Genomic DNA, 23,169 nt, shown 5'->3' on the forward strand with positions numbered 1-23,169 from the left:
AACACTTTTTTCAGTTGCGTTGAACCTTCAATACCTGAATTTTCTCCTTAGAAACAGAAATTCAAGCCCCCCACTGCTCTGCCTGTGTGCTTGGTCTTTTAATAACATTCATGCTTTCTCTGACGCTACAAAAGGGAAGCCCTGCACCAGTGCTTCATCAATACGTGCTGTGTGTGAACCAAGAATGGAACGAACTGGAAGTCAGCTTATATAATCAGACTCTTTGGGCCTTCACACAGTGCTTGTCATTTTTTCCCCATCTGTATAATGGATGAATACACAGGGATGACATTTAACTTCAATTTATTTAAAAAAAACTACTATTTTCTGAGTTATAATATGTAATCTAAGTTTTGAATTGCAAACCTTCTAATTTAGCTATTTTAACTATGCTTTTCAACAATACAGTGTAAAACAGCATAAAAGCCTTTCCTTAGAAATTTCTTGCATGCTTGTTTTTCAGGCGCAGATCCTCATGTTGAGAACTTTGAGCCACTCTTTGATGTAGAAGAAGATGTGAAAGGTGATGATGATGAAGGAATTGTACCTGGAACAACACCCCTGGATATGGCAGCCAACTGGGAGGTACGTGGTCTGCTGTCTTTTCTTATTAAAAAAAAAAAAAAAAAGATAAGTTCTGTCAGCCAATTTGCTTCATTTCATCTAGTTATTTAAATAGTGCCAAACTTCCATAGCACCTGACCGACATAAAAAACAAACTTACTGAGCCATAAGAAACAGTGAAGTAGTATTGGAAGAAAGCTCCTCTTAGTAGCCTACTTCTGCTGAGCAGGATTGAACAAGCATTTCTTCAAAAGTAGTTGCACTGGGGTTGTCAGTATGGAAAAGAATCCAGCAGTTTGAGCAGCATGTGTTTGAAGGTGCATGTTCAGGGTCTGCGGGACCAGGGTGAGACACTGTAAGTTTCTCTGCTGCATGGTCTTTAGAACTGCAGACTGGGTGATATGTAGTGAAAATAGACTTTTGTGTCTTACCTGAACATTGGTTAAGATTACATGGTTCGAGCTTCAGTATTCAAGTACATGCAGCTAGCATGATGTGAGCATACAAGTAGCCACTATCTCTGATCATCTAGAGCTAGGGTGAGGAGTGGTACTGAAAAGGTAAAAATCTAGCCCAGGCTTTGTTTCAAATTACTAGTTGTAGATAGCTGCTAACTCCTCACTTATCTACTGCTACAGCCCCTTGTTTACTGCACAGGCTGCTTCTGTATCCCAACAATAACTGCCAGTCGACAGAGCTTAAGGGCAAGGGAGATGAACTTACAAATTTATCCCTCAAGGTATAAATGACTTTAAAAAAAAAAAAAATCGGGGGCCATTTACAGTACTGTATAAACAATACTACTGAAACTTGTCAAAATAATGGATAAATGACCAGGTTTTGCTAAATACTAAATTGAATGTATTCTCTTAGGTGTATGACATTTTAAATGGCAAACCCTACATAGCAGCAGCAGCAGTTTCAGAGGACTTACTGACACAAGGTAATGTCTGTAAAGAGGACCTGGCAACATCCCCTCGGAAATGAACAGCTGAGTACCCAAAGTATGCCTGCAGAAGAACTTGCCCTGCAGGAGCTTGAAAGGGAGGTGGGGAGGGAGAAGAGGTACTCACTACCACTGCAGTCTTGGAACAAGCAAGATTCTTTTAAGAAGCATGGCCTGAGGACCCAAGTTTGTACATTTTCAATATTACAGCAATATATTAGTAAATACCAATGGATGCTGAAATAAACAGTTTTTAATTTGGCTTTGCTTCTGCTTAGAAATGAACTGGTGTGTGACTCATGTAAATAACAGACATATTTTTCTGTTCCCTAGGCCCTCTGAGAGAGCTGAATGAAAACTCCAAGAAGCAGCTTTACAAGCTATTGGAAACACCTGATCCAAGCAAGAACTGGTCTACTCTAGCAGAAAAGCTGGGTCTTGGCATTCTTAACAATGCCTTCAGGTTGAGCCCTTCACCTTCGAAAACTCTGCTAGATAACTATAAGGTAATGTGGCTGTAAACAAGTTAGTTATAAAGAACATGCAGATGTGCAGTGAATTTTATTCTGCACAGTGAGACTCCGCAGTCCTTTGGTTTTAGCTAGCCAGGATGAAGCTGTGAGCATCTGCTGTCTTCTCTCTTAGATTTCTGGAGGTACAGTTCAAGAGCTGATTGCTGCTTTGAGACAAATGGATCACACAGAAGCTATTGAAGTAATTCAGAAAGCACTATGGAGTTCACAAAGTCAGTCTCACCAGGAGGACAACACAATAGAAACTTTTCCTTCATCATCACCAGCCAATTTTGCAAAGGGAGAGACAGGTAAAATTAACATTTCTTAGTTCTCCCGCCTTGGTTTGGAATGCTAATAAGACAGCAGTTCCTTATGCATCACATCTGAGCTCCTTACCTGTTTCTGCTTACCTACCATGTAGAGCTTTCTCAGTTGACATTTGCTAGATGCACAGGAAAGAGGAAAAATGGATGATTTTAACTTGCAGCCCTGAACTACAGTATTGAGTAGAACTGGCTCCTTTTTCCTTAAAGTGGGCATCTGCCACTTACTGATATAAACCTTAGATGTTTAAAAGATAAATTAGGGAATGAATTCACAGGTTTATACACGTTCCCATTATATTTTCGCTTGCCCCTTTCTTCCACCCAGTCTAGACAAACACAGATGTTTGGGGTTCATAAACTTCTTAAAGAATCAACCATAGCAACTCCGACCTGGTCTAACTGTGCTAGTCATGGAACAAACACTTGCACCTTTCAAAAATGTGTTTGTACATAATACCTCTTCAGACTGTTCTTAAAGAGGAAGGGAGTTTCTGCTACTTTGCAATATGAATGTCATCTTTTTTTTTAAAACAGATGTTTAGAAAAATACCACTTGGCTCTGTAATACACGGCTGCTGTTCTATTCACTTCAACTCTGATACAGTTCTCTTGCAATCAGGTGCTTATATTATGAAGCTTATACACATGACAGCTTTATATATTTCAGTCTCACTTTTAATAACTAGGTGAAAATTGTTCAAGACAAACACCTAAAAAATCAGCAATTGAAATAACATGAGAATTTTAAGGAGCCTCATCCTGGAGCTGCATACTTGCACAGTCCATGCATCTGAGATGCAGAGAACTTCTTGCCCTGCTGCTACCACACTGGGGCAGAGTCCTGACTCCAATGCAGTGACAGTATTAATGTCAGCAGCACAGCAGGCTTCGCATCTCACCCAAATGCTGCCTGCAGTTGATCTGTGACAGCAGTGCATCAGCTCACATGCTCTGTTCAACTGAAAACATTCACCCTGTGCTGATAGCACAGCCTTTTCCACTAGCAGTACATAAAGGTACAGTTGTTTTCTTATACAAGAGTTGTAACCTGTTGCTTTGTATTCCTCTGGCCTTTCAGGATGTCACTGAAGTAAAACAAACTAATTGATTTCCCTTCTCTCTCTCTCAGGTGAACTTTATAATCACAAATTTCAAGACACTGAAAGCACATGTGACAGCGGGGTAGAGACCTCCTTCCGCAAACTGAGCTTTACTTATTCAGACTCTCTGAACAGCAAGTCATCGGTAACACTTAGCAAAATGACCCTAGGCTACAGCCAGGAAAGCTCAGTGCAAAGCAATTATATACCTAACTAGGTAACTTCAATTAGCAATATATACAGTTACAGGAACAACCCCAACATTTAGAATTACACTGATGTTGTCACAGCTGGAGGGAAGTAAATTCACAACCAGAAATGCACTGGAGGATCCACACACAAACTTGAACCAGTGGTGACTCCTCACCCTTGCTTCCTTCCTCAAGTACTGTCCATTTATAAGCACATCTGAGAACCAGGGCTCCATGCCACATTAACACAAAGGACTGGACACTGATGGACGACGGAGCTCACGTGGTTTGTGAGGATTTTCTTTTATAGATGAAAGTCACTTCTTGTTAATGCATAATATCAGCTTACTTAATTCAAAGAGGTGAAGCACACAGCAATCAAAGGATGGTTTCTGGCTGTTCCCTTCAGAAGTTTTGCAGCACCGTTGTCTGGAAAAAGCTCCTGAAATCACTGGTAAAGAAAAATAGTGATTTTAATCGCAACAGTGACAACTCTGAAAGACAAAAGAATCCTTAAAAAAAAAAAAAAAGAGAATCTTGTATATTTCAAATAATGTATTTAAACATAGCTTTGGTGCCTCTTTTAAAAAAAATCAAGTTTTGCATTTCCTACTTGTAAATAGTTTTTTATATCAGTTCCTTTTTAAAAAAGTGTGCTTTTTAAAAGCTTATTTTTATTTTACTTTTATAATAAAAACTCAAAACTAAATCTTGTCTACGCTTGCTGTAATTCTTACATAACTTCCAAGTGCAATTAGTTACAGAAGATCTAGTACTGAGTTCTGCCAATTTCCAACTACTAAAATAAATGGAAGTTTGCAAAAGCCCCTTGTCCTTAAACTTAAGTATCTTGTATGGAGTGAGACTACGAGGATCAGCTGCAGCTGAGAATCTTGCTGTGGGATTAAAGCCTCTGATTCATAGTCCTTGATAGTTCTCATAATTCTGGCAGCAGAGTCATCAATGCTGAAGTCAACGATTAAGCTTATCAGCAAAGCTAAGGAGATGGTTCTTAACTTGGGCTACCTGAAACAACTCTATAACCATGTTTCTGAGGAGTATTTTCTTCTTGTCTCAAGTTAATCCCAGCGAGTGCAACAGTTACAGATATTGCCCCTACTACAGATACAGAACAGCTATCAGATTTAATTATAAAAATGCAAAGTGCTGTCATATCACCCATAGCCAGCCTTCATGGCACAGAGGTGGAGCTTTTGACACACTGATAATTCTTGGCTGACCTTAGTCTTCAGTAATGTTCTTGGGAAAAGAGATAATATAAATAAAATAAAATACTTCCATTCATGACAGCAAACGCTACTATAAAGTCACAATCAGTGAAAAATCTTTTGAAGTAACTTCATACCCCGCTGAACTAATTCCAGGATACAAAACGGTAAAAATACAATGCTTTCTTTCAGTTACCACGTGCGCAGCCTATGAATGCAGTTGTGTGGACTTTTGTTTGATGAGCGTAGTTGTTCCAGTGTTCCTCCTTCATTTCTAGCTGCAACTATTTTTTAAAATGCAGAAACAGGCAAAGATTTTCATATTCTGTCCCTGTCAGAGCCACTGAGTCACACCTACCTTCTGGCACAGAACTTCCAGCAGAGCCTGGAGAGGGTGGCAGAGAAGGTTTCCGCAATCCTGCAGGTCACCAAGGCAGGCTGGCTGTTGATGAGCACCTTTAGCATTGCTTCTGGCCCTCTGCTGCTTTTAAACCACCAGAAGATACATGTCTTAAGTGGCAGGCTAGCATCTTGTCTTTGCTTTCTTTAGCAACAGAAGCTTCAGGCTTTTTTTTTTTTTTTTTTTTTTGTTTAGCAATAGAAAAATACTAGTGTGGTCTCACTAATTCAAACAGGAACACTAAATTTCTAGAGTCAGGTCATAACTTCTCCCATCTGCCTTAACCCTCAGCATCTTAAGTGTGTTACAGGCATGCCCCACAGTTTGGCAGAAGCAGGTAAGAGTAGGAGGCAGAACCCAGCAGCTGGCAAGGGAGCACTACAGGTATCAGGCTGCCTAGTGCAAGAGGTATTTGTTTCTTCTTTGTATAGTTGCAACCAGCAGAGTAAGTTTACTGGAGAGCCTTGTGTTTACCTCGGTTTAATTCAAAGAAAATGCTCATGCACACAGCTTTGCTCTTTCTGCCTTACCTTTTCTCTTATCAGCAGGCAGTCATCCTTTGCAGGGCACACAGCCTTGTTGTTCTGGCATCTGGAAGGAGGCAGGCACCACAATGAAGGGGAACTACCCAAGCACACTGATGCCTCCATGCAGGTTGGAGGAAGAAGTGTACGCAGAGGAAGCATGGTCTACAAGAAAGAAGAATAAGCAATGCATCCAAGTCAACAGAAACATTTTGAGTAGCTGTATTCTTCTTAACAGGTAACCACTAAGAGAGATTTATACATCACATTAGCTCACCTTAGGCACAGTTTTATTCTTATGTCACCTTATGCAAGAAAGGAGTGCTGTTCCTGTTCCCCAAGTGTGATAGGTCAAACAAATGAGAGAACCCAGAAGCTCACTGCTTGAGAGCTCCTGTGCATAACTGGGTTATGGAGAAACCTTGTCCCACCCCACACTGAGAAGCCTTGACCACACCAACACAGGGTAGTAACAAGGACTAATCATTGCTGACTCATGTTTTCCTTCAGTACAGTTACAGGCCTGTAGCACAGGCTATTGTCTCCATTCTACTCCACATTAGCCCTGAAGAAACAAAAAATCAAGACCCTGTTATTAACAAGTTTGGAAAAGCTAAGTGTTATCTCTGTTCTAAATAGAATTTCTGGAGTTACTTTTACCTTTTCCCCAACAGAACCTTTAGGAAAACTGCTTCAGCTATCTGCCAAGCTCGTATTTACTTCAAGCATTACTGCATTACTGTGCAGGAGGCCTAGAGTGCATTGCTGTTAGCAAATAGGACAGCAAAGCTGGAGGAAGGGCCAAAATGCATATACTAACAACTCAAGCATCTCAAGATGTTTGCACTGGGGGCTTGTCCCTCTGAGTGCTAGTCACACTTCCTGTTTCTTTAGCAGAGATTAACCTAGAAATATCTCCAAAGGTATTTAACTAAGCCTTTCCTCACCCCCTCCCCCCCCTCCCCCCTTCCCCCAGTATATAGACAGGTGTAACCTTTAGACACTTTCAGTCAAGTTCACTACTGAATTATAAATTACAGCAAGAATCTAAATCTGAAATACACCTAATCTGCACTTGCAGTAATTGGGATCTGCTGCGTTATTTTGCTACTGTACCACAGTAACAGACACCAGAAATAGGGAACAGAGCAAAATTATGGTGTGACAACAGAACACTACAGATCTTCTTTGTGTTTGACATAAAAAAGTCTATTTAGAAAGTTCAACTGACCTTGTTTTTAAAGTGTCTGCCATGGCTGTGAGTTTCCAGTGACTTTTGTTTACCAGCCTATAGTGGTGTATGAAATGCCTTTTCTCCCTTTCCTGGGCTGGTGAAGTGCTGTTTTCCTACATTTAAGGAAAAAAGCAACCTTCCCTCCCTTGAGGTGACAAGGAACCCTTCCCTCCCTTGAGGCGACCATTCATTAGCTCAAGACGCCACTGGCCAATACTCACAGCTTACAGCTCTTCTGGAGCACACAATCCTCTTAAAGCACAGCAGTCCTGCAAGTGACTGCCTCAAGTTTCATCCAAACTTTTGCTGAATTCAAAAGATTCCTACAGCTACAAGCAAAAGACAGCACAAGTTAATTCCAGGAGATGCTTTTCCGTATCCAGGGTTATGAAGTAATGTGTTGCCCTGCTTAGAACTAGGCTGCAGTACGTATGTTATCCAAAGCCCATAGAACTCTTAAATGAGTCAGTGGGAAAATCAATTGTAAAAAGTTTTCCATCATCATTTAGCCATGCTACTTTCACAACACAGAAGTGCACAAGCAGATCTGTGGGCTTCATTACACACTGCAAATATCTGTGACTGACTTACTGTCAGTTAACCTCTGGCCTACAGCAGCCACATACAATGGCATTTTCTCAGTGTCGACAGAGACAAAACCAAGAAATTCTTAAGGTTCTGCGTTTTTCACTTAAGACTTGCTTCTCTATCCCTAACTACATTGAACAGGGACTTTCATTTCACTGTCCTCTGACACCTGATTGAGAAGGACAACTACGTTAACCGGATTCCTTGACTAGAACATGTCCTTAAACATTCAAACAACAAGGTCCTGGTTTACTCAGCTTCTCCCCCAAAGGATAAGAAAGGAAAACAAGACTCCAGCATTGTAAAAGCAAGCTCTAACTGTTCTTTTCTGAGAACAAGAATCTCACTTTCCTGTTCCCTGGCAACTGATGCTGCTATCAGTAACTGAAGTGACTCTGCTACACACTCCAAAGACAGAAGTGGTACTAACAGAAACAGAAGTGCTGAAGAAAGCCCCTAAAGCAGACAAATTGTTCAAGCCCTGGGCTATGCAAGCAACAGGTAACACAGACTGACAAAGAGCTATGTATTTGGAGATGAATTCTAGGTACACGCCTCTTGAAAACCAGAAATATAAAATCCAGAAAAGCTTTCAAAAACAGCTAGAGGTAAACTTAAGTGAAAAAGGAAAAAAAAAAAAAAAAAAAGAAAAAAAAGCGCCTTCCTTGTGTGGCAGAAAGTATCAACAGAGGTGCTTTCTGCAGCTCCCTGACCATCAGACCGTCTCTGCAATTCTCAAAGTAGTTCAGAGCAAAGTTGGAGCCAGAGACCAGTTTTAGGACATCGCCCTAGTTAACACCATACAGCTTTCTACTAAAAGCTGCTCTCAAGTTTTTTTCTGGCAGGGTACCGGTCACAGCTCCTGCTGAAGGGAACTCTGATGGCTGCTTTTGTCATTTGTGGAGAACAGCCCAGCAGGAGCCTGGCAGGGAAGCAGTCTCCATCCATTAGAAAAAACATCAGCATGAGCAAACCCAGCAATCCCTAGACAAAGTATTGCAAGGCTACGTGCTGAAAGAATACTGGTAGGGCCACCAATAATTGAACACTGCAGGCAAGCACCACGACACTCAGCAATCGCTTTTCCTAATCCAACCCCTGCCGATCCCCAACCCATCAGATACACCTGGCAATACAAGTGCAGTTGAGCCACTGGAACCACACTCAGATGGCTATGGATGATGCATAGATAGGATGGATACTCCAAAGATCTCTTCACTGTTGTGTTCTTGTCCTTGCCCTGATCTGAGACAAAAGCAGAACAATGTAATTAAGTATATAACAGCAAAAACACCAAGGGATAATAGTCAACCAAGGTAGATGTTACAGTGACTGCTGCAGTGAGGAGCAAAGAAAATAGCATCTATTAATACAAGTCTGCTGAAACACCATTAAACCAAAATAACATATTAAGGATATGAAGACTATAATATAAGGGAACCTCCTCCATTAAATTCGGCTTTGTGACCAACTATTTGGCTTAAGTAATTGTAAATCTTCTGTAACAGTACATAGTGCTCAGTAGCAGCTTTCCAGTGATAAAGAATGGACACAGAATTAGGGTGCTTTTGACCTTCAGAAATCTGGTAACTGCGAAACACAACAGCAAAAAAACATTTATAGAAGAGCACTTTTCTGTATAACATTGCAGATGGGCACTGGCTGCACAGCCGTTACCATTATCCATGAGCCACATCATATACTTTCATAACCTTGCCCAGAATTCATGGCAGGCCAAACAAGTTCACAGCTGTCCAAGTTCATGGTTTATATCTTCTAAAGATCCAAAAGCTCTCTTCTATGACTCTGAAATTTAATTTATATTCCAAGATGCAGTTAGAACAAATATCATTGTCTTAAGATAGTCCTCTCAATATTCTTTGAAACAAGTAATTCTGTCTGTTTTATTTATTGAATGCTATTAAGTGCCATTTTGAAATTCTAGCTAGATGTTCTTGGAAGAGACATTTCTACAACAAAGCAGGATGGGAAGATACTGACCAACCTCTTCTTTTCCTAACATACTGCAATAGTATTTATTAATAATTTTTATCCCATATTTTCTGCATAGTGGTTACATTTTTCCATCCTTACCTTATATAGGGCTCTATTGCTGTTATGATTCCACTTCATTCCAAGACACTGAAAAATCTAAAGGATTTTTCTTCTATTCTTGGGCCAAGGTGCCTCTCATGTACCATTCACATGAGGTTATAAACACGTGCATTTTCTGTAAAGTTTTATTCATGGCAATCACTTTCCCTATTTATTTAGCATAATCTGTAAATATTGGTGCACAAACATATTTTAATTATTTCACATCTTTTTTTAAGAACTCTTGAATCAGAAAAGACCTCCAATGCTCAGTTAGCTGTTTTGATGACCTAGTAAAGCATTTGTAAGGAAATTTCATTAATCATTTCACTTCCACATTCAAGTTTTTCCTCTTTCTCAGGACTATTTTCATTTTGGTTAATGACCCATTCCAAAAACAGCTGCAGATCACCAAGCACCTATCAAGATGTTTATTTATTACCCATTACAGCTGCAGCCACTACAACAAAGCAACCCTTTACTTCAGTTTTTCTAACTGACCAACATGACACACAATCATTTTCCCTGCGTGTACTCCATACTCCAGCACCCCCTGCAAATATCATCTACATGGTGCTTTCATTTCAGAGTGGATGTCACCAGCACAGCTTGTTCAGACACTTTCGACTGCGAAGTAGAAAAATGCAGGAAAATGCATACTGTAGTTGCACTGCAACAGGTTCCCCATGGAACCCCAGCAAGATCTCAGCTGCATTTCAAATCACATCTGAAAGAAGAAATTGATGTTTAGCAACCTGCCTGAGGCACAGCTTGGTGACCTGGACTTCCAGATGACCAAACCCTCTGCTATCATCGCCACAGACTGCTGTAGCCCCTGCACTGAAGCATATTTATTTTCTTATTTTTAAATGCCTAAGTGAGACATTTCCACGGGAAGCCAAAACATTTTAAGAACAACTTATTCAGAAACAGAATAAAAGGTGATGCACAGTTACTCTGTATGGACTAACAAACATAATGGACCTCCAGATCCAATCATGAGTAAGCAGTGTTTTCAACAGGAAAGGTATACACAAAGAAACAAAAAGAAGATGTTCAGGTTTTCCTTTGATGATGTCCATGTAACATTTTGGAGATAACATACACACAAGAGGTTAAGAACAAACACACCAAAGCAGAATTATGACAATTTGCTTGATAAACAAGCAAGCCAACTCCTATGAAAGGAGAGGAGGCCCAGAGCGGGGCACAGGCCACTCACAAGGAGTGCCAGGAGGCAGCAACAATGCACAAGGGAGAACATCAGTCCCTGCACTGTGCATTTAGTAGAGAAAAAGGAGAAAGTTCTAACTCTGTGGTCCTCTTAATAACCATTTATTTTCTCTGTTGCTTCCTTTCTCTTTGCACCTTTGCCAGCTTTTCTCTCATTCTTTTCCCACGGCCAGGCATATCTCATACCATGCCACACTAAGCAGGAATCCACATGAGCAAACAAAGTTTGTGACTGCAGCTGTCTGGGAACCATACAATAATTAAGGTTGGAAAAGATTTCTAAGATCCAACCATCAACCCATGACCACTATGCCTACTAAACCATGTCCCATGCACCACGTCTACATGCTCCCTGTTGCCACTGCCATGAGGAGCATGCAGAGGGACTTAAATGAGGCAGTGATATAGAGAGAGCAGCAGCCAGCAGCACTGTGTGGTGGTGTGCTCCCCCTCCTCCCCCTTTTTTTCTTTCTCCCAGCTTCCTTCCTCAGCCTGGCCTCACATATAAGGCCTTGCACAAGCAACCAGATTAATGGGGCAAGGACTACTGTAGATGAAACAAACCACTCTAGGAGGAAGCTGGGTGAAAAAAATGCACTGTTCAACTCTTCCGTGGAGGTGATCTCAGCTTCATTCCCTGACCTTCCTCCTTACCTTCTGGTAGTCCTAGGATGATTTTTCACTTATAGCATTGTGAAAGTGGAAAAAAAATATATTTTTACAAACACAATCTAGAGGTACATATCTGTGTTGTCTTTGACTTAGGAGAGAATTACAACCCAGTAATTTCTTTTACGTGAATTGGAAGAGTCTTACACCAACTAACCTCTCCCATTTTGTGTGGGATGTAATTACCTGAGAAAGCCTTACTTTCAATGCACCACATATATTATAAGCAAGCTGTGTTGTTGCTATCTTTATATTGAACCAGCAGTTAAAATTCACATGACAGAACAAAACATTCAGTCATCTCATCTCATAGGTCACCTCAACTACAGTCAAATTCTTCCCAGTTTTTCCTCTCCCTGTCTTGTCTTCTAGAACAAAATGATCAGGCAACGTCCATCAAAGATGTCAAGGTGAAGGACTTTTCTAGTTCTTCAACGCTGGTAGGCTCCCAGGGATAAAAAATGACCACTTTCTTCTTTTCCATCATGAGGAAACCATTGTCACTAAACCTGCCCTTTATACTCCCTACATCCAGAGTAACAAAAGGAGCAATTGCAGTAGTCTGAAGATCAAATATATAAACATCATCTTGTTGCGATACAGTGGCCTGGAAGAAAAAAAGAAATAAAAATAAAAAACTTACTTACTAAGAACAACCAGTTACACCCAAACTGTAAAAGAGTTGTGATTAAAACAGACTGAAAAAAAAACACATTTGATTAAAGTTTTTCTTATTTTCCTATTCTATTATTGTAATATATTCTGGAACTAAAATGCCAAATACATATAACAATCATGAAAAAACCACAAACATTGATGATAGCTTTTCTTCAGAATAACACAGATTGTGAAAAATGAAACTAAGGAGAGTTTTCCTTTCTTTTGAAAATTACCAAATAAATAGTAATATGATTTATACTCAAAACTTGTATCCTAAACTTACTGTGATGATTTACTGTGGAGTTCCCCCTTTACCTATGTACTTCACGTATAACCTATAAATTTATGCTCTAAAGTAGCTGGTCTTTCTGATTACATCAGTAACAGAACCACACAGATGCAAAACATGGCAAAAGTCACAGCAACACAAGAGGTCACCTCTTCCTAACAGAATAGTCTTTATGTTACATTGAAAAGGCAGCTATGTTGTGAAATATCAGAACGAGGCCTAATGTTTGAAGTTCTATCAGTAGTTAATCTCTCTTAGGCTTAAAAGCACAACCAGGATAAATTTTCATGGAGTAGTCTCCATTCCCTGTCAAGAAATGTTATGATACATTGCTTTTAAATTCCAATACATAGAGAGCAAAAAATGCAGAAACCACATCCCGCTTAAAGAAAAACAACAACTAGTTTTTTTAAAAAAGTACACGTGGCTCGTATTTTGTGCTAACTGAAGAAACAGTAAGCAATGCTATGAAGGGTAGCACTTAGATTAGCAATATATTTGAAAGCCTAGTTATATTATTAGTAACTATGTATAGAAGCACCACCTTCTTATGAAACAGAAATATTTTTTAAATCACAGCTGCGTATGTTCTTAAAATACCTACTCTGCATTTATCCCTGCTAGCTATCCTTACTAGCTGCTACTGCAGAGACAACACAGCCATGGGAAAAAGGCGTGAAATTTCCCAGCAGTGCTCCAGTTGCACAGCTTTTATTACTGGTGATGTCATGCTCAAAAAATAAAAAAAAGCAATCCAGCATGACTCAGACTCCAGATTGTGCCACCAGCTGAAAAAAATAAATAAAAAACAGGCTGGTTTCTTTCCTTTGTATAATCAGAAAGCAGGCCCTGTTGCCATCAAAGAGATAAGAGGGGAAAATCTAGCCCATTTTCTTTTTGTAAAGCAATTATGCGGGTCTAGATTTAAAGAGATTAAAGACCTCTATTCTCCCCTTGTTTAGTTTAGCACTAAAGAGCAAGGCTGCAGTCTGGAAGCCACATGTGAGAACACACAGGTCCCCATTCAGCCACTCTGCTGACTAAGAATTTTGCAGTACGATTTACGTACTGAAAAGTGAAGCTTAACCAAATTTGTGTGTGCGTATGAGTATATGTCTACATACACACACACAGAGCAAGCCTGTATATACTTCCATAGAAGTAAGCTTGCAAGGAACAGGAGAAATGCAGGGAAAAAATCAGCAAATGGAGAAAGCAAACATTATGGAACACTTGAATGCTTTTGTGTCTATTCAGAAGACTGCCACACTTTACAGATATTATGAAACAATTACTGTAAGGCAAATCTTAGCCCCATGTCTGAAGGGCGGGGATTTGCAGAACAAGGAAATGAGTATGCAATATTGCACGTTAGCAACGTTACACTGATCTAAAAGAGCTTGAGCACTTCAAGAAGAAATACTGTTGACACTAATGTACTACACAATAAACCGAATTACCTTGACCTGGTACCAACCTACACTGATATTTTCAAGCCAAAAATGCTTTGCCACAATGCTATTTGCTGTCTGGAGACAATTAGAATGAAAGGAGCAATGCTACAGCAGTAAAGTGAAAAATAGACAAAACAAATGAAATGGAGAATTCATCATTTAAAAAAAACAAAACAAAACAAAACAAATATACATAGAAAAAACAGTGTTATTCAGATATGCTGTGATGACAAAAAAACCACATGACTTTGAACTCCTCTACATAGAAGCTAGATTACTGCAGCTAAGGAGACAGAACATTCAGTGGAAGCAGAAACTAAAAGAGGCAAACTACTCAAAATATAAAAAAATATAAAATTAAAAAAAATATAAAATATAAAAATATAAAATTGGATCAGCAAAACCAAATACAGTAATTTAAGACAGCTTACACTAAGTTGCGTCTTTTCCAATCCTACAGCATCCTTCAGGGATGAAAGGAAGTGATGATTCATTGGACTCTGGAGTCCATCTTCTCCCGTAAGGTAAAAAGAAACAACACAGCTTTTCCTGGTACAATTTCTGCATCTTTCCAGCAAGGCATTTATGGACTCCTTGTAGATGGAAAAAGCACTTTGTGCTTTAACAGTCACACCATCTTTGGCAAGAGTGCATACTGGCTCCAGAGAATTCCAGGAGTTCACAATGACCTGTTCAGATACCACAAAGCTTAACACAAGAAGAGTTACATCTGCAAAAAACAACCCACTATCTTAGGTTTCCTGATACTCATTGGAAGAGTTGTTCTCCTGACAGTACCAGATGATTTTCAGCTCTAATAGCAAGAAACTCTACAAGAAAAGATTCAAACAATCACTGTTGAATAATAAGACCATTACATAAACCTAACAACATGTATGTTGCAGTCGGCCTGGATCTGTTGCTCTTCTCATCTGTAAAGTTTTTTTTGTTTGTTTTTTTAAATCTCTAGGCTCCTTGAGAGGAAGGGGTTGCTAATTCCTGTCAGGAGTGTGCTGGAAAATGGAGTTATTAAGTGACTGATTTGTTGACTTTTTTCTTTCATTCAAGTTCCTCTGCCTGATTTAAAAAGACAAACAGACGGATTTCTTAAAGTTGCTCAAAGTTATCTGACATGACTCATCTTCAGCTCTAACTGGGCTCTGACAACACAAATGTTCTCCCTGCAACAGCATCCCTGATCTTGCTTCCAGCACCCATATACCTTCTTTTTCTAGAGCTTTTTCTAAGCTCTAGGAGATCCTTGTTCAGCCAAGCCAGCCTTCTGTCCCACCTGCTTGACATCAAGCATTTTGGAATTGACTGTTCCTGTGCTCATAGGAAGTGACACTTAAGAAGTGACCAACACTGATGGACACCAATGCCTTCAAAAGTCATTTCCCAGGGTACTATAAGACAGCCTGAAATCAGCTCTCTCCAGATTCAGGTTGAGGTTTTAGAGGCAGTTTTCCTCCTACCACCAAAGATCTTAAATTCTATTACTACATGGTCACTATTAATTCACAGCCACCAATTGCCACTTCAACCATGAGACCTTCTCCGTTCACAAGTAAATTGCATCATGTTGAGTTAGGGAATGGACTTACAGAAGTTTGTCTATACAAAGATGTGTTCATTTAATTTTCCTGTGTTCAGTAGCTGACATTCTGTAGCAAGAGACGTGAGAGTAATTGAAGAGGTGTCACTTACCTTCAAAGTCAGCTTGTGGTCTGTGTGAAAATCTGAGATACCATAGATGGACAACACACCATTATCTTCATAGGCCACAGGCAGCAGTGGGGAAAAGAAGTTTTGGGCAAAATAGTGGAGCAGTTTCCACTTTCCACCATACTCTGAGAAAGGATTAAAAGGGAGAAAGATTCAGGCAAAATACAACTTTACCTTGGCACACAATACCTTCTTGTGCTCTCAGGTGCTGCTTTAACAGAATAATGTCCCCTCCAATCCTTTTCACCCTATCGGGCAAAGAGAATGACTAAAGTTAATCTTGTTTCTTTCCAGTCATGATTCTCCTCTGAAATGAATTTGATGCTCTTGAAAGATATATTTTTTTTTTTTAGCTTTGCCAAAAAGTCAAATTTTTTAAAAAAATTTAGTCCTACCATTGATTCACTGTCATTCAATAAAGGAAAGCCTCAAACGAGAGACCTGAACATAACTGACACAGCATAGCTCACGTTAAGCATGAAGCTAGATCTTCTATGTTGCTGAGAACACAGGCAACGACACAGGCATTAGTGGCATTGACACCAACACCCACCATTGAAAGGAGACAGACACAATGGTCTGCCTAATTCTCTTCCCTTTTTCTCAATTCTCCTTTCAGTTCTTCCCTAAAAGACCAGGAGCAATGAAGCCCAAGTATTCAAACCAAGGACAGCTCCAAGTTTGGCAAAATGAATTTTGACAAGGTCTAGAAACAAAGCTCACTTTATGGGATTTACTGAAGACATACTGTAGATAAGCCAGTTTGCTTCACCTATTTAAAGGAATACTATACCTCATTACTTTTAATGTTGACAGTCTATCATTAACAGATAAACTCTGTCTCTTCTCCTAAAAGAGTAGCTTTGCCAGATGAAACACTGCCACACAAACATTTTGAAATAATTCTTTGTTTTCGACCTTGTATCCTCTATCAGCATTTTAATTCTCTTTGCTCAACTGTTTTTGAAATAGCACTAAAAGCAGCAAGTCAGATCCATTTTCTCATTTAAAAAAAAACTTAGATATCTACTCCCCTCCCCCGGTTCTTTGTTTTATTCAGCTGGTTTAAAGTTCAGGGATGCTGGAGAAGTATTTCCAGTAACACACTGGTGTTTTTTGCTTGTAAACACCTAATTAAGGACTTCATATCCAGAGTAACGTAGGTCTTGAAAGGGTGTGTTTGTGGCTTTTATAGGCAGACCTGAACATGCTCAGCTGCACTTCACACAGACATGAATGAACTTCATGGAGAACAAAGTGCATTAGCTGCAGCCCAGTACCCTGCACATCACCTCGTTTTAAGCAAACTCACAGTCATCTAGATGGGTGAACAGACAAGAAAACTTGAATCTGCCTGGAAAATTCGTATAAAACTCAACTGTGTTATAAGATCAGACTGATGCCAACAAAATAACACTGGCATTCATGCTAATTCTACTGAAGCAAACTGAAGAGACAAAGCCTGAAAAATTATATTAGGAGAGGCTGTACAGTTTCTTCAAAACAGGCAGTTTGCTGCGCTGATGAACGTAGTGAGTACAATGGTGCCACTCAGCACACGAACAAAGCCATGTTGTTTCATTCCAAGGACAACTCCTGGTAGAAAGCACTGGTGGTCTGAAGTGCAATACCTCCAAAACCAAGGAGTGCAAACAAATTATTCTTTTGGGCCATAAAGTTTGAGGAGATGAGAGATTTGGACTGGGAACAGCTTACCTAAAACATACCAAACTATGAGCCAGTATCTTATTTGAAAAATAATAGCAGCTGTCCTTGCATGAGAAATGAGCACTGCATCCAAGCCCAGGCTCTGGGAGGGTCTGAAATCTCGGAAGTCTTCAGGACTGCCACAAGACTTTCAGGAATTCCAACTGTTGTGCAACAGAAGCTTTTCATTGTAGGCCTCAGACAGAGCCCTCCGTGAGCACAGACAAGACACCCAAAAAGGGTTGAGGTTTCCATTGCCTGCTGACCTGAACTTTTTCTTCAGTTTAATTTACATGATGAAAATCTAGACTTCTACTTGTGTTAAGTAGAAAAACAATTGAAATAGAGCAGTTTCTGTAACTTAGCATAATATAAATTCCTATTTATCCTCTACTGGGCCTGACCCTCCATTTCCCCTGTGCCTTGATTCCTGACTGATTTTCTTTATGTAACCACATTATAGTAGCCATTGAAGGGAAAAACAGGTTTTCTACCTAGGCAGCAAATACAAAGATCTTCAGATAACTGGTACTGTGGAGAAAACAATACAGCATAAACTTGGCCTTATACCTTTGCAGGGAGAAAACAACCAAACAAACCAAAAAAACTCCACAATCGGCAAATAACAGCAAACAAGCCACACACTTAAAAAATTTTACCATATCAAAACTAATTCTAGATTTTAACTACTATAGCTATTGTTTTAAGATGTTTGCAAACATTAGTCTGCTTACCTGAGATTAGCTTTTTAAGGTTGATATATCCTTTCCCAAAAAAACCTACAGCCACTTGATGAACAGAGCTAGACTGCTGGAGCAGGTTCACACGGAAAGAGACTTTTAAAGGTAACTTTTCCAGTAGTAGGATCTTGATAATATCATCATCAAAATAACTTCAGACAGCACAGAAGCTCACTGATAGAAAAGTCACATTTTTCAGCTCATCACAGAGTCAGTTTCTTGATTTAAAAATTAGGCAAGTTGCATATAAAATACTCCTCCTGCTCCAAAAATGAATACCAGAAATCTAGACGTTAAGTAGCTATTCTGAGGTATTTCTGAGCTTAAACCTTCCTGTTGCAAGGTATGCATAGCAAAGGTAACAGTCCAAAGTTAGTTAAAACAGCCCTAGAGTGGTTTTTTCCTCCTCCTTCTACTCCTTCCCCAACATTTAAATGGATTCTTGAAGAAGAAACCCAAGTTTCCCATTTTTTTTTCTTGGTAATAAATGAGTCTGCACTCTTCATAATACCGAACTTCAGAAAAGGAAATAAAAATTAGGTTTGCAAAGAGATGTCACCAGTCTTTTCTGGCTGTTCCCAGAAATTATCTACACTCATAGCAGGAGTGAGAACAAGCAGATCTTTTCCCTGGAACACATTTTCAATTAATCACATCACCAAATGCAACCTGATAGCACACAGGTAGTTCTTCTCTCACATCACTCACAAGTTCAAATCTATTACTCTCCATAATAGCTTACGGTGTCACCTCACCAAAGGCTTTGAATATTGAACCTGCAATGAAAGCCAGTTCCCTCTTCACGAGAATCTCATGACAACTGAGCTGGGTATCTTAAGGTGACAGTTATGGAGTAGGGTGATAAATTGCTGCATGTGTCACAGTACTCTTCAAAACACACAACACGCATGCTAAAGCAGTCAATGTGGCACAAAGGGTTTCACAAAGTGGTGCTAACAAATAAAACCCAGCTGTAGTATAACCTGTTAAATTCTGAACAGTAGACAGAAATACTGTACTGTTTTCATTTTATTCCAAGTAAACATCATGAAGGTGAGTTGAAATGAGATATCTGCTCCTCATTTCACAAGGAAACATTTCCGCTTGGTACAGGAAATTATACAACCACTTCCATGGGACTCTGTGAAATAGCAGATTTAAATAAGAGGCACTTTGGTGATACCACTCTGCCAAGACGCAGAAACACGTTTTTGAAGTGCAAATAAAACTAATTTATCTGAAATTTTGCATAATTTCAGCTATTAGCATTTCAAAAAATCCCTCTACTACACTGCCTAATTAAATGAATATTAAACCTTTCCTCATTTCCACTGAGGAAATAGAACAAAACAAAGGGACAGCTGCTTCTCTGCTGAGCTTCTTTTCTGTAAACTAACTTCAACAACACATGAATAATTCAAGTATTTGATGCATTTTCTACAATGACATCAGCTCTGTACTTGAAAAATACATATTTACGGTCTTCACAATCACCTCATCTATCAATATACCTCTGTCTTTATAAAAAGATATTTTTTTCAAGCATCTCTCTTCATTCTGAGGCATTGAAAGTCTAAGAACAGTCATTGCTAGAATCACAAAAATGAGCATTATATTCTCTTTTCTCATATAAGTGCAGAAATAAGAATGTTATAGTTGGACCCTTGTAAATAAAATAGTCTGCTACTTCTACTGCTTTGTTTTTCGCTGCTAGCGGTTGTTCCTTTGATGACTACTAAAAAGTGAGAGGTACAAATGACTCCCAGAAAACTAAAAATAAGATAGGGAAGGTAGGGTAAGCTAAGTTTCTGAAACATGGCCAAATGGCATTTTTTTCTAAGGACAGATGGAGAACGTCACACTACCTCCTAGGTTTTTCTAGTCTATTCATATTTCACCACACAAAAAAGTCTTAAGGAAATATTTTCAAAAACAGAATATTTGACAAATAACTGAAATTGAAGAAAGAAAAAAAAAAAACGAAGTCCTATTTAACTGTCATTGAACAGCACCTCCATTTCAAAATGACTTCCAGACAAAACATTCAAAATATGAAATACAGCCACTTCTCTTATACCACTTCTCTCCTACCACACGTTCCTTCCTTATTCCTTGTTTATATGAAGAGGTATTTCTTACCTCTTCATATGCCTCCTTACTCCACTCTAGTGTTCTAAAAAGAATATGTATTATAAAGAATAAAAGGAGATATCATGTGTAGTTTAGCTAAATAGCATATTAACAGAATAATTTAGTCACAAGGTGAGATTCAACTCACCTGATGTTAAGTTAGACACCAAACCTCAGCTAGTTATCTTTTTCTACAAAGAACTTTTCAAAAGCTATATGCTGGGTGAGAGACGTCATATGAAATTCTATGAAAAGAAAATTCTGCAGGGGTAAGATAATTCATCTCACTTACCAGACAATGGAGGATGCAATAACCATCTCTTCCAAGTGACTACAGAAGAAACCTAAATGTCTAACCACTAGATACTACATCCAGCCTTTCTCAGGACAGGATCACGGTTCCATAGATTTTTTTACAATGCACTACTGCCTGCTGAAGGGAGCTGTTTTCATGGTTTTTCCACAGAAGGTATGGGGGATAAAATCATCAAAATACAACCGTACAAAGCATAATTTAAAAAATAGGTACTCCTCCTTACTCTTCCCTACCTGCCCTGTCTATTCTCATGTAAAACTTACCCAAGGAAGACCAGGAAGGTGCCTGCCAGATGTCATTGAGTTGCCAATACAGAGCACCCATTGTGTGTCCTTCTCCCTTGACTATTTCACTTCGACTAGAACGATAGAATTCAGTTTCTGTCTTAACGCACTGAGCCTGCATCACCTTGAGTCAAATACATTAAAAAAGTAGTTATTTTACTATATTTTACTTTCAAAATGTGTTTATTTACTCAATTAATGCAGACTTCACAATAACAACACATTTTTAAACACAAATTCCCATTATACATTCAAAATTGTGCACCCAAAGAGCAATCTTTTCTAACCTGCATTTACGTTTCTTCCCAGCTTCCCCATCTGATCCTTAAAAAACATTTTCAATAATTCTGCATTGACCAGCTTCTTGACAGAAGCTAAATAACCAGTTATTTTCATCACAAAGAGTACTAATTAGGATGGGGACTTATTAAAGAAGTCACAAAACGAAGGAAAAAGTTACCTGTCCTAAAGAATAAAAATTACACTTCTGGTTAACTATAATAGCCAACTTTATTCTCATTTTTGCAATTCCGGTGTTCTTATATTGTTTAACTTGTTAGTAAAGCCTCTACAGACTTCACCCTGCAAAAACTTCCATAGCTTTCTAAGTCACTGTGCAAGTTTCACCCTGCTTTCAATTTCACAGCATCGTCTATCCTTGTTCTCTTGTCAGCAGTGGTTAAATTTCTCCAGCTGTTTTGGTTTTATATAAAACTTGCTGACAGCAGCTCTCAAACATCAAAAACTTTGTCAAATCCAGTTATTCCCATCAAGAGCATTTCTGAAATTCTTGGAACACAACAAAAAAATAACAGCACTTTAAACTTAATAATATCATTTGTAAGTCATAAAGAAATTGCAAGGAAAAAAGCAAGTGTGAGGCAAAACTACTTCAGATGAAAAGCAAAATATAATCCACTGATTAAAAAAAAAAAGAAAAAAAGCATTAATATTTGAGACAGCAACAAAATAAAAGCTACTGATGATCACAGACAACTACAGCCTCTACAAATAATTTTGTTTCAAAAGCTAATGTATTCCTTATGGCAAAAATAGAAGCAATACATCCCTGTGGGCCACATGAAAAGCACAGCATACGGAGAATAATACAGTAGTCCCAGGAAGAGTTCTCTACCAAGAAAGAGCAGAATGTCCCTACATCCCCAGCCAGCAATGTAAGCGTGCCTTGCAGAGGACAGAGATCAAGACAGACACATATCTGACTTTCTCCTGACTAAGCCAGTTTCTGCAAAATGAAGTATTCCAGATCGTCTTTGATGAAAACTGCATTCTCTATAGCAAATGAGAGACAAGCCTGTTCCAAATTATACTGGACTCTCCAATACTCCAGTGCAGAAACTGTTTCTGTATGACTGAACGTTACCTAATAGATTAGGTCCAATTTCAACTACTAATAGTGACTACTGGAACAGCTACTTATACTGAAGATACCACTGTTACCTGAGTGAGGTAAATCATATCTTTAAACTTTTTAATGGGATCTGTGGTCAGGGGAAGCTTGAAATGATATCCAATCTGTTGAAGCATTTGGTCATTGCCATTTTCATGGTGTTGTCGATGGAGAGAGAAATTGCTCGTGTATGACCAGTCCTCAGCAGAGGAAACCTTTTAAAAACATAAGTAAAATATCTGAATGATGACTGACAGGTTACTCAGGAAAAGGTATCCGTTATAGTCTGCTGGCATCACTCAAAACCATTAAAGTTGAGCAATAAATTTTTAGAGTACCTCATGCAGTCAAGCAAGAATTTTTAGTCAGTAACACTGTTTTGCTCATACTCTTTGTTCAAACACCTGAAAATAGTGCTTTTGAACCTGCTCAAAAGGCTCAGTAACATGACAGTTATTTGTCCTATGACCAAGTTTGACCACAGGACCTCAACAGTTTGTTTGGGTTCATAGTAAATCAAAAACACTTAATTGAGATGAAAGAACGTACTCTAGTCAAATACATGTAGGCATAAAGTTGCATATTTTGTATGTCCGAAAGTAAGAAGCCGTATTCCTTCCAGGCTAATAAATATCAAAAGCTAGCAGGGCTATAAATTCTAGTAATATACATTCAAAACCTGCTACAATAATCTGCCCCTGGAAACAAATGAGCATGAAACAGTTGTTTGTTTTGTTTTTTTTTCAGCTAAGGACAACAATACCTTATAGCTCATACAGCTACTACTGTTAAGCTTTCATCATAATTACAATTTCTGTAACATCTTTCATTTAAATTTGT

The 23,169-nt window shown here is 38.9% G+C and overlaps 2 protein-coding genes and 1 long non-coding RNA gene across 4 annotated transcripts in view; 1 reads left to right on the forward strand and 2 right to left on the reverse strand.

Moving 5' to 3' along the window:
- NFKB1 (nuclear factor kappa B subunit 1) overlaps positions 1-4,351 on the forward strand; it is a 58,780-nt gene extending 54,429 nt beyond the window's left edge. The window contains 6 exon segments of the mRNA XM_019614812.3: positions 464-585; positions 1,438-1,507; positions 1,844-2,016; positions 2,156-2,333; positions 3,481-3,626; positions 3,628-4,351. Coding sequence (XP_019470357.2) covers positions 464-585; positions 1,438-1,507; positions 1,844-2,016; positions 2,156-2,333; positions 3,481-3,626; positions 3,628-3,672 — 734 coding nt within the window. The 3' untranslated portion in view covers positions 3,673-4,351.
- Positions 287-7,227, reverse strand: LOC109367327 (uncharacterized). Of its 2 annotated transcripts, XR_014883091.1 has the most exons (5): positions 7,027-7,227; positions 5,802-5,960; positions 5,230-5,352; positions 725-4,093; positions 287-606 (listed from the first exon to the last, which is right to left on the reverse strand). It is a non-coding gene; the product is annotated as an uncharacterized LOC109367327 (long non-coding RNA). The 2 variants fall into 2 exon arrangements; XR_002114374.3 differs by lacking the exon at positions 7,027-7,227 and having other exon boundaries at positions 5,802-6,759.
- A 2,612-nt stretch (positions 7,228-9,839) lies between these two features.
- MANBA (mannosidase beta) overlaps positions 9,840-23,169 on the reverse strand; it is a 49,407-nt gene continuing 36,077 nt past the window's right edge. The window contains exons 13-17 of the mRNA XM_019614813.3: positions 22,380-22,544; positions 20,898-21,042; positions 15,724-15,866; positions 14,448-14,705; positions 9,840-12,220 (exon numbers count right to left, since the gene is read on the reverse strand). Of these exons, the coding sequence (XP_019470358.3) occupies positions 11,996-12,220; positions 14,448-14,705; positions 15,724-15,866; positions 20,898-21,042; positions 22,380-22,544 (936 nt within the window). The 3' untranslated portion in view covers positions 9,840-11,995. The remainder of the gene's footprint in view (positions 12,221-14,447; positions 14,706-15,723; positions 15,867-20,897; positions 21,043-22,379; positions 22,545-23,169) is intronic.

The sequence above is a fragment of the Meleagris gallopavo genome, chromosome 4 (assembly GCF_905368555.1).
Source record: "Meleagris gallopavo chromosome 4, MGAL_WU_HG_1.1, whole genome shotgun sequence".
Taxonomy (NCBI): domain Eukaryota; kingdom Metazoa; phylum Chordata; class Aves; order Galliformes; family Phasianidae; genus Meleagris; species Meleagris gallopavo.